The sequence below is a fragment of the Xiphias gladius genome, chromosome 23 (genome assembly GCF_016859285.1).
Source record: "Xiphias gladius isolate SHS-SW01 ecotype Sanya breed wild chromosome 23, ASM1685928v1, whole genome shotgun sequence".
NCBI lineage: Eukaryota > Metazoa > Chordata > Actinopteri > Istiophoriformes > Xiphiidae > Xiphias > Xiphias gladius.
This window is the reverse complement of record NC_053422.1, coordinates 20,646-32,896: the sequence shown is the minus strand read 5'-3', so window position 1 is coordinate 32,896 and position 12,251 is coordinate 20,646. Positions and strand designations below refer to the sequence as shown.

The 12,251-nt window shown below is 38.6% G+C and overlaps 1 protein-coding gene across 1 annotated transcript; it reads left to right on the top strand.

The window, feature by feature from the left end:
* Window positions 1-1,600: 1,600 nt before the first annotated feature.
* On the top strand, window positions 1,601-11,889 carry igfbp7 (insulin-like growth factor binding protein 7). The gene is made up of 5 exons (XM_040119014.1): window positions 1,601-2,125; window positions 2,604-2,713; window positions 7,864-7,971; window positions 8,624-8,750; window positions 11,357-11,889. The coding sequence occupies exons 1-5, from the start codon at window positions 1,687-1,689 to the stop codon at window positions 11,377-11,379; spliced, it is 807 nt and encodes a 268-aa protein (XP_039974948.1). The 5' UTR covers window positions 1,601-1,686; the 3' UTR covers window positions 11,380-11,889.
* The last annotated feature ends 362 nt before the right edge of the window (window positions 11,890-12,251 follow it).

Here is a 12,251-nt window from a genome sequence, read left to right as displayed (position 1 = left end):
TGTCACAGTTTTCAAGGAACAGTCTAAGAACACTGTTCCAGACCTATACAGGCCATCAGTCGAGTTTCCTACAAAATGTTCCACATAATACCCAATCCTAAATACAGCTGGGGCTGTTTAATATCTAGCCTTGTCTTTCCCCCTTTCAGTTGCCAGAAACATTATGTTGCTTTACTGTGTGCTTCATGTCCTGGTTCTTAGTGTTCTGACTACTTTACCTCTCCTAAATTTCTCCAAAAGATCTCTGAAGTGTCCTCTAAACATCTCTGAACCATCTCCTAAGTGTCTCTATAATGTTGCTGAAACATTTCCCAAACATCTCTGAAACAATCTTTGAAACGTCTCCTAAATTTTTCTGAAATATCTCCTGAATGTCTCCTAAATGTCTCCATCAACTACCAAATACATTATAAACTTTAAGTATGAAATCAATGATTAGTCAGTCAGTAATTTTTTTATTGACTCAGTTTGTTACATATCAAACTGAGTCTCTGGTGAGATGTTAAATATGGAGGCTCCCTGCTGCCATGAAAATTTAAAGAATAAAAAAGACAGAAAATATGAAAATCAAAACCGTTATAATGACTCACTTTGAAAAAAAAAATCATCACATGACTTTTAATGAATCCTTAGTTTATTTGTAACCTTAGAGGATGGACTCATATAAAACATGAATAACAGCAGTTTTTCATTTTTTTCAGCTGAGCAAAACGTCATTTAAACACATCACTTCAATCACATAGATCCAATCAGTCAGATCAACGGCTGTGATGAGAAGAAACTCCTCTGCTGTGACCTGGTAACAATCTGATATTTGTTTTCCACATTAATCCATAAAACTGCTGATTATGGGTCAATGGAGTCAGAATCCTTCTTTTATCTACCACACAAATATTTATATGTTTGGTTTTACATTTTCTTGTTAAACTAATCTGATCTGTTGGTAAATTACAGTTGTTGGTTCTGTTTGTGATGATATTCTGTGTAAAATTCATTCTGACCCTGATTTGATTTAATTCAATTTAATTTAAATTTAATGAAAAGACATAAAACGTCTGGCATGGTGACGTCAGTTTGAAGTAAAGATTGAATCTGATGTTACATGTGTTATTCTGGTTTTTTTTTTCTACTTGCCTACCTGTGAAGCTCTAAAAAAAATACATTACATCAACAGCAGGACTGTCAAATTATTCAATTTAAAGCTAATTTAATATTATGTTATTAAAGTATCAACTGTCATTGACTGGGTTTGTAAAATCGGAGAATCAGAGAGAAACTACTGCTGTTTTTGTAAAAAAAAACTCTGAAGTCAGAGACATCCATTCAGTTCTGATACTGAACATGAAATATTCTCATCACTCAACTCAATTTAAATCCTGGAGCTTCAGTCGCTGGTTTTAATTTTGATTTACTTTTTTTATCATTCCAACCTTTTCATTCATTATTTTTATTTGTGTAATTATTATTAGTAGCAGCAGTGGGCCAGTAGCAGAATCCAGTTGTTTGGTCCATTTTGTTCCTCCGTACAACTGGTCTGTGACTGTCAGCAGGTCTGGGATCGGTTTTTGGTTTGAGGCGGGGTCAGCAGCTTTAACAGTTCATAGTCTGCAGATCAGACTTCAGACTGTAAGAAACTTTTACAGAGTTCAGACCAGAGTCCAGGTCAGAGATCTCCATCAGACCATAATGAAGTCTCTCATCATTTTTCTGTGTCTGGTTCCGGTCCTCTTGATCCTCCCGGTGTTCTCTGTGCGTGTCTCGGCGGGTCCAGGCTGCGGACCGTGTGACCCAGCTCAGTGCGCTCCTCTCCCGGCGGAGGGCTGTTCCGCCGGATCACTGCTGGATTCCTGCGGCTGCTGCTCGGTCTGCGCCGCTGCGGAGGGGGAGCTGTGCGGCGGCCGCCGCGCGGCAGCGCGCCGCTGCGGCCCCGGACTGGAGTGCGTCAAAAGCGACGAGGACAAGAAGAACAAGTTGGGAGTTTGCGTCTGTAAAACCAACTACGAGGTCTGCGGGACCGACGGGCAGACGTACAGGAGCGGATGCGCACTGAAGAGCGCCAGCCTGACAGCCCAGACCGAGGGCAACGAACCCATCAACATCCAGAACAAGGGCCGTTGCGCCACAGGTGAGACTGACATCATTCAGGGGGTATTGCTGTTGCCAGGCAAGGTAACTACGGGTTACAGGTCAACAGATCATGCGCAGGTGAGACACAGGTTACAGGTGAGACTGGTGAGAGACAATGACCATGTGTGCAGTATGGATGAGATGAATCACTGATCACTGATCAATGAACACTGTACATTTGTTTGTGTTTGACAACGTGTTCCCGCCTCATTGACGGTCTGACAGGAACAGAGACTGATCTCTGATAATCCTTCTTCATCCCTCTGAAAACACCGAATTCCTTTCTACATGAAAACCCTCACTGAGCCGCTCAGAGCAAACTGAATTCCTCTGAGGTCACTGAGGATTTACAGATTCCTGCGACCTGTTTCATCCTGTTTCATCCTGATTCTCCTCAACCAAACATCATGTAAATTATTTGTAATTTAACTATGACTGGCACCGACCTGTCTGTCTGTCTGTCTGTCTGTCTGCAGCCCCAGTCATCGTCACTCCTCCAGGTGAAGTCTACAACGTGAGTGGCTCTCAGGTGTACCTGAGCTGTGAGGCGGTGGGGGTGCCCACACCTGTCCTCACCTGGAAGAAGGTGAGTTTGTCTCAGCAGCTCATCAGTCAGTCATTTGTACAATTAGGTCCATAAGTATTTGGACAGTGACACGATTTTCGTAATTTTGCCTCTTTATACCACCATGATGGATTTGAAATGAAGCCATCAAGATGTGTTTGAAGTGTAGACTTTCAGCTTTAGTTCAAAGAGTTTTAATAAAAATATCACATTAACCGTTTAAGAATTCCAGCCATTTTTATACCTATTCCCTCATTTGCATAGGCTCAAAAGTAATTGGACAAACTAACATAATTATAATTATAAGGATTATTTTTAATACTTGGAGAAAAATCCTTTGCAGTCAATGACTGCCTGGAGTCTGGAACCCATGGACGTCACCAAATGCTGAGTTTCCTCCCTTGAGGTGCTTTGCCAGGACTTTGCTGCAGCCACCTTCAGTTGCTGCTTGTTTGTGGGTCTTTCTGCACTCGGTTTTGTCGTCAGTAAGTGAAAACCAGGATCAGTTGGGTTGAGGTCAGGTGACTGACTTGGCCATTGCAGAATATTCCATTTCTTTGCCTGGAGAAGCTCTCGGGTTGCTTTCGCAGTATGTTTTGGGTCATTATCCATCTGTACTGTGAAGCACCGTCATATCGGTTTTGTAGCGTTTAGCTGAATCTGAGCTGATAGTATAGCCCTATACACTTCAGAATTCATCCTGCTACTTCTATCAGCAGTCACATCATCAATAAACACCAGTGACTTGGTTCCATTGGCAGCCATACATGCCCATGCCATAAAACTGCCTCCATAATGTTTGACAGAGCGTATCCTTTGCAGAAGGATAGGAGCGGCTAATGATCCAGACTCTTCTCTTCCCATCATTCTGGTACAAGTCAATCTTGGTTTCATCTGTCCAAAGAATGTTGTTCCAGAAATAGGCAGTTTTTTTTAGATGTTTTCTGGCAAAGTCTAACCTGGCCTTTCTGTTCTTGAGTGTTACCAGTAGTTTGTGACTTGTGGTGAACCCTCTGTATTTACTTTCATGAAGATGTCTCTTGATTGTAGACTTTGACCATGATACACCTGCCTCCTCCAGAGTGTTCTTGACCTGGCTAGATGTTGTGAAGGGTTTTTCTTCACCCGGGAAAGAATTCTGTATACATCTACTTTAGTTGTCATCCGAGGTCTTCAAGGCCTTTTGGTGTTGCTGCGCTCGCCAGTGCATTACTTCTTTTTAAGAATGTACCAAATTGTTGATTTGGCCACTCCAAAAGTTTCTGCCATCTGTCTGATAGGTTAGTTTTGTTTTTCAGCCCAGTGATGACCTCCTTCATTTACATCGACACCTCCTTTGACCGCATATTGAGAGTTCCCATGAACGGCTACCATATGCAAATTTAATTTATTTGAATCAACTCAAGACCTTCTATCTCCTTAATTTGTCATGAAATAACGCAGGAATAGGCCGCACCTGGCTATGAAACTCAATTGTCCAATTACTTTCGAGCCTATGAAAATGAGGGACTATATATAAAAATGCCTTTAATTCCTAAACAATTCATGTGATATTTTTGTTAAACCCCTTGTATTAAAGCTGGACGCTTACAGTTCAATCAAATCTTGATGGTTTTGTTTCAAACCCATTGTGGTGGTGTACAGATGCGAAATTAGGAAAATTGTATCGCTGTCCAAACACTTATGGACCTAACTGTACACATATATATATATATATATATATATATATATAAACATAAACATGTGAGATGTGATTTCTCGGAGCCTCAGTGCCTCAACTCTCCATGGGTCTTCCTGTTTCTGCTGATTTCCTGTTTCCTTCTGCTGCTTGTTGAAACAATCAAAGTCTGCAGAGACTCAACCTGAAACTATAAAACAGGAAATTAATCACAGTCGAACTTAAAAGAATGATTGAGGAGGTTTTATTTTTAGTCTGAGAGAGAACCAAAACGTCCTGCAGACCGAACCTCAGCTGGACTCCAAATATTCAGTTCAATTTAATTTTATTGATATAGCGCCAAATCATAACATACATTATCTCAAGGCACTCTACAGAGGTCGAGACCTGAAAATGTTAGAGAGAGTAACCCAACAGTTCCCACCATGAAAACTCTCTTTAACAGGACGAAACCTCCTACAGAAAAGGACTCAGGGTGGGGACCGTCTACCTCGACCGGTCGGGTTGAGAGGAGAGAAATGGGGAAGAGAAGAGAAGGGGGTTGGGGGTGAGGGACCAGGAACAGCTTTGTATACTGTTGTTTTCAAGCACCATCATATCTTCTCTAAGATATGATGGTGTCTGACCATTAAGTGCTTTGTAGGTGAGGAGGAGGATTTTAAATTCTATTCCAGATTTTGAAGCGATGCTAACACAGGAGAAATTTGATCTTTTTTCCTAATTCCTGTCAGTGCTGACACTGCAGCATTCTGGATCAACTCAAGGCTTTTCACAGAGTAATTGGGACATTCTTATAATAAGGAGTTACAGAAGTCCAGTCTATAGGTAACAAATGCATGGGCTAGTTTTTCTGCATCTTTTTGAGACAGGATGTTTCTAACCTTTACAAAACAGCCAATCAGAGGACAGGAGCTCCTCTATCATCCAATGAAACGTAATGTCAGTGAACTCTGCTGATTATAAACAGTATATTTACAACACAATATTTACAGTAAACGAGCTCCGTATTAGGAACACCACACTAATACTGGGTAGTTCCTCCTTTTGCTCTCAAAACAGCCTCAGTTCTTCGTGGCCTGGATTCCACAAGATGTTGGAAACTTTCCTCGGAGATTCTGGGCCATGTTGATATGATTGCATCATTATTTCTGCAGATTTGTCAGCTGCACATTCATGTTTTCAATTTCCTGTTCTACCACATCCCAAAGGTGTTCTAGTGGATTCAGATCTAGAGACTGGGGAGGCCACTTGAGTTCACTGAACTTACTTTCAATGATCATGAAACCAGTTTGAGATGACTTTGCTTTGTGACCTGGAGCATCATCCTGTTGGAAGTAGCCATTAGAAGATAGTAAATTGTGGCCATAAAGGGATGTACATGGTCAGTAACAATACTCATACAGGCTGTGGCATTCAAACAAGGATTGGTTTGTATTAAGAGTCCAAAGCGTGCCAAGAAAACATTCCCCACACCATTACACCACCACCAGCCTGGACTGTTGACACAAGGCTGGTTGGGTCCATGAATTCATGCTGTGGATGCCAGATTCTGACCCTGCCATCTGCTGCCTCAGCAGATATACAGATTCATCAGACCAGGCTATGTTTTCAAGTCTTCATCTGTACAGTGTTGATGAGCCTGTGTCCACTGCAGCCTCAGATTTGAGTTCTTGGCTGAAAGGAGTGGAACCTGACGTAGACTTCTGCTGTTGTAATCCATTCTCCTCAAGGTTTGACGTGTTGATAGAACTGCTGCTCACTGGGTGTTTTTTTGCTTATCACACCACTCTGAGTAAACTATAGAAACCATTGTGTGTGAAAACCCCAGGAGATCAGCAGTTTCAGAAATACTAGTAATGTAATTGATATTTGCATGAATAAGCAGGTGTACAGGTGTTCCTAATAAAGTGCTTGGTGAGTGTATTAAAACACAGCTACAAATATCAATTTAAATGTCTGCTTAGGTATGAAACAATATCAAGAACATTTTGTTTCTTAAAAATCAACAAAGCGGAAAAAAGAAATCTTCATCATTTCCATAATCGTATGAACATGCCTGAATTTCTTCCCAAAATGTTGGAAAAAAGTGGGGATATCACTTATAATGAAAGAATTAACTCTTTAAATATAAATAAACTTATGGGGGTAAGTTTGTCATCAGTTGGTCTGTCAGGGTTAAAACTGTTAATACTACTAATAAAATAACATTATATCCATTATATCTGAGTTTGATCATAGTGAACCACAGACTCCGTGTTTTCCTGGTTTTCAGACTCTGTATTTTTTAGTTGGATATGTCAGAGAGAAATAAGAGTTTCTCAGTAAAATGATGACGTGAACTCTGAAATCAGAAACAATAATTATGATAACACTGATATAAACTCTGAACCAGCTCCTCCATTTCACTGTTGTTAGTGTAAGGAAATATCAATGTTTTATTACTATTCAGACTTATTTTTCATTTTTGTTGGTGTCTTCAGAGGATTAAAAACAGTCAGACATTGTAGAAATGATGATGAGCTCATATGTCGCCTCCTGCCTCAGGTGTTCAGGTGTGTTTGGGTGTCAGTGTGTCTGTCAGCAGCTTTAGACTCTGTTTGCCGAGTCTTGAACTTGCAGAGAAAACTGAAGATGGGACTGCGAGTAATTTTCCAAACAACTGCAGGATGGCAAGCTGCGGCCTGTTTTTGAGTCTGTCAGATATGGAGTGGACGACGGAAAAATGTTCAGTCATCAGGATGAGTTTGTACAGGTCGACTGAGTCTGAAGGAAACAAACTTATCAAACTACCTGAAACCAACAGACTGAAATCCAGATTACTGAGACAGATTCTCTCTCATCCTTTGATTTATGAGACACACCTATCTGTGGACCAAAGTGAGGAACAGACACAGTGACATCATCATCATTAGCCTCTAGCAGGTGACAGATCTTCTGTATGGATAGACAGACTCAGAGGAGGTTTTAATTTAAACAGTTACTTAGGATAAACTTTGATCTGACTATTCAGAAACATTCAATCTGTTTAAAGTGCAGTAGTGGTGTCAAACCCTAGGCTCAGGGCTCCTCAGTGGGTCGTCCCTCCAGTCCAACAGGGATTAAGTTCATTAATTAACTAAATAAAACTCAGATTATATTTTTTGTTTCTGCAAGAAGACGAGATTCAGAGTAACCTACATGTTGTTTCGGATTCTCTGTGAAGCATATGCAGCCTGATCATCTGATTTACTGACGTCTAAAAACTGAGCTGATCTCAGATCAATAAACATAAAGAAATTTACATCACATGAAATCACAGTTTAATTTGGACCAAAATTGTCTGACAATACACAAAATTTACACAGCAACAGATACACAGTGAGTGAATACATCTGTGTGTTTGGGACTAAATCTGTTCTTTTATCTTTCAAAAATAAACATTAGAAACAAGTCAGAGACAAACCTCTAAGGAAGGGGATGTTTCAAGATGATGATCTGGGGTGTCTTCCTTCAGGTCCTCAGTGGGAAGAAGAAGATGGAGCTTCTTCCTGGCGACCGAGACAATCTGGCAATTCAGACCAGAGGAGGACCGGAAAAACATGAAGTGACCGGCTGGGTGTTGGTTAGTTATCAATATTATGTATATTTACTGTATATACACATTATTCAGGTATATACATATTAATATACTATATATATATTATATATACACATAAATGTAGTATATATACACATTTTCATACTGTATATACACATTATATATCCATTATACATTACATACAATGGCTTCAGAAAGTATTCAGACCCACACTTTATTGTGTTGTAGATTTAATTTTAAATTGATAAAATTAAATAACCCATAATGACAAAGTGAAATCATGTTTTTAAAATTTTTTCAAAGCTATTAAAAATCAAAAACTGAAAGCTCTCATTCACAAAAGTATTCAGATCTTTAATTCAGTACTTTGTAGAAGCCCTATTGGCAAAAATTACAGCTTCTAGTCTTCTTAATTAAAATCTTACACATATAGGACAGTGATATACATTTTATAAAGTACACACACCTTTATATACCGTATATAAACAAAATCTATACACATTAATAAACATGAATAATAATATACACACATACAGTACACAATATATAAAGACAAACAAACACTAAGTGTTATACATTATCATACACATAGATATCTGCACTGTACATTGTATGACGTCATGGCTCCAGCTGTCTGTTGGACCAGTCAGAATGAACTGCTGTGTTTTTATTTCAGATCTCTCCTCTGACCAAGGAAGAAGAAGGATCATATGAGTGTCACGCCACCAACTCTAAAGGTGAAGCTTCAGCTGTGGGAGCCATTCATCTGGTCCAGTCCATCGATGACATCATCATCAAGACAGGTAACGACATCATCGACAAACAAACAACAAATAAACAAGCATTATCATCTGAGGCCTGTATTACGAAGCAAGTTCAACATACACAAGTTATCTTTCCGTTCTCTGGCTTCACTGAACCTGACAATACATAAAACACAAAAGGGGCAGTGTTTACAGCATACAACCAATTGCAAACATGGACACGTCTACTGGTACCAGAGCAGCATATTTTACAAACAAAGAGCAAACTATAATATTAGACAAATACGAAGAAGTTAAACACATAATCCAGGCTAAAAGCAACAGCTGCAGCTGCCAAATGCAGGTAGGACAGCTGGCTAAAAAATACCTGACTGTGTGAATGTGTAAGTTAACAGGCTCATAATATCACTGCCCCATCATTAGGACACAAATAGACCTGATTACAATTACATGTGTGTATGTAGGAGCTGGCTCTCTGCAGTAATGAGGGTTGCTCATATAAAACTATTCAAGGAAAGCCAAAGAGGTTTGCCGGTCTCTGAACACTCTTGCCCTCCTAAGAGACCCTCTTACTATCCGTGCACTGAGCTCCGTGGGATCTTCTATGAATGGTGACGCCATTTTCCAAGAGATTTCATTGTTCAGTAGGCGGATCCTTTATACACGTTGATCTGTTATCTCGAACATAACCTGCTCCGGAGCAGGTTAGGTGTGCAGCATTAGTAACCATGGCAATGTACCACGGTAAGAAGTGAACCAGCGTTGTAACCCTGAAAACCTGAAGTTAGCTCGATAACCACAGATCCTGCTTCTTGGTAAAGGCCTCTGGAATGGTAATAACAACAACATAAAAAAAAAAAACTAAAGTGATAAACAATCAAAAATAAACAAATGATGAAAAGATGAGATGAAGAGTCAATAGACTGAGAGAGAACATGAGACTGAGTCCAGATCAGCTCCCTGATCCAGTTCAGTCCTTCAGGACTGGTCTGATCTGTATCTGATCCCTAAAAACATCATGCTGCTCCCGTTTCTCCTCTTTCAGATGAAGAGGAAGTGATGGTAAAGAAACCCACGGTACAAAATTTTCATAATTTCATTTCTAAGAGAAAATATATCTCTGCAGCGGTCACAAAAATATCTCACTGCTGATTTAGAAAATACCAACGCTCCCTAACGTTACTGACAAATGTAGTTATATTTTAAACATAATGGAGATTTATCACACTGTAAAAACAATCTAGAGTTTACAGAGCTACACACCTTCAGAGTCAGAATATCACCTGTGTATTTAAACAAACATCCCACCGATTAAACATTATGTTATTATTTAACATGTTCAAACCATCTTTTCAGACCAGAACTTGGATTCAGTTTCACCTGCTGACCAAAGACCAGATACAAGTTCAAACAAGGGAAGAACAGAGAGTAAATACACCTGATCTTACAGGTGATTAAGTTCTAGAAATGATTCATGACAGTTAAGTCGACATGTCCTAACTTTGATTTGAACAAACAACTGAAGAAAATTTTAGGTTTCTGTCCGGTTTTCAGGCTGAATTCATTCAGTGTTAATACATCAGGACATGTTTTATCGCAGCAATGAAAAATTATTTTCACCAAAAGAATAATTTAATCTTCAAAATCACATCATGTGTCTTCAATTCTCTAATAACGTTTATCTGAAGCTTGAAACAAGCAGAACCTCAAAGAACCAAGAGATTTTTTAAAGTTCAGGTTCAAAAGGTTCGTGCTGATGTTTATGTAAATAGCAGATTTCTACATCAAAGTGAAAGAGACATGAAATCCAAACAAATAAAACTGATAAAAACAAACTAAACTGCATCAGGTGTGAGCAGGTGAGTTTGGTAAATGCTTTCACAGGTCTGAACACAAACACAAACAAACACAACATGCTTATAGCCTACACACACACACACACACACACACACACACACACACACACACACACACACACACACACACACACACACACACACACACACACACACACACACACACACACACACACACACAAAGAGAGGTACATTCACTGGAATGAAATAGAACGTCACTCAGTAGAGCACACACCTCTGCCTAGGCCAAACAATCCTACACCAATGTCTAACTCTTATAATAGAAAAATAAAAGGAAAAGGGAAGTGGTCTGATAACATAAATGATTTGTCATAAAACACAGTAAGTCATAAATAGTAGACTGTGCATTTTCTTCCACCAGATCGGAAAATGATCTGGATTTGCACCAAATTGTATAAACTCATAAATCTAAACACCATAAATGCATGTTTTTTCATCAAGATCCATACATTATTTACTGAGAAACTGACGAAAATGTCGGAAAAATGTGCTACCTTTCAACGTTTAGGAAATTGATTAAAAAAAATATCTAGATCTGTCCCTTAAACCGGATCTGGAGCAAAATGTAGTGGGTACTTCCCTGGTCCATGCCCCATCCCTCCAACAAGTTTGGTGCAAATTGGTTTAGTAGTTTTACCGTAATCCTGCTGACAAACAAACAAACAAACAAACAGACACAGGTGAAAACAGAACCTCCTTGTTGGAGGTAATAATTTAAAAAATAATAAACGTTAAGCCATCCTTACTGGTTATATCATTTCCTTCCAGTGACGAAAGAAGATGAACTGTGATCAACTGATCAGAGATCAATGAAGATGGTCATCACAGGAAATAGCTGAAGATCTTTTTTTTTAATTAACTTTGAGTGAAATATATCTGATAGTAAAACTGATCTTTCTTTATTTTCTTTCTTTGGTTCTGAAACACTTTGTTTTAATTTTAGTTAAAAGTTTGTAGTTTAGTCGTTTATGAGTTTAATGATTCAGTTTCTGTTATAAAGGTGAGATTCAGTTCCTCCTTTCAACAGAAAACACATCTTTCTGGTTTCAAACTTTTTGTTAAAATGAACATTTCTTCTTTTAACGTTTTATGTTTTTCATCATTTATTGTTTTCACCCTCTGAGCAGCAACTGAAATCAATCCCACTTTTATTTTGGAAATACTGTAATCTGATTTGAAGATTAAATCACTGATGCAGGTCACCATAATAACAGCACCGATGCTTCACTGTGTAAGTTTCCTGGAAATTTAACGTGTCGGCTTCATGTTGGAATAAAAACCTGAAACACGCTAACATTAAACTCTTTTCTCTCTCTGAGCTTCAGTTTGTTTCTTGGTGGAAACTGAAAATATTTTCATGTTTTTCTCTGAATAAAATAAAATGTCTCACAGTAATAATGTTCGTATTTTTTATTTTGTGAAACTCATCCCATATCCAATATTTTCACTTACTGAGAAATTTTCTGGAAACATTTTTTAATGAAATATTCAGAAAATGTCTAAATTTCTTTGAGAGAAACTTTTATTCTTCATACTTGTTGAACTGAAAACAGAAAAATTAAATTTTTATCATGAAAATTCATTTTCAGTCAACCTGTTGTGTAAGTTAAACATGTCTCAATTGTACCTGTAATAATACTTACAACCATTACTATTTCAACAA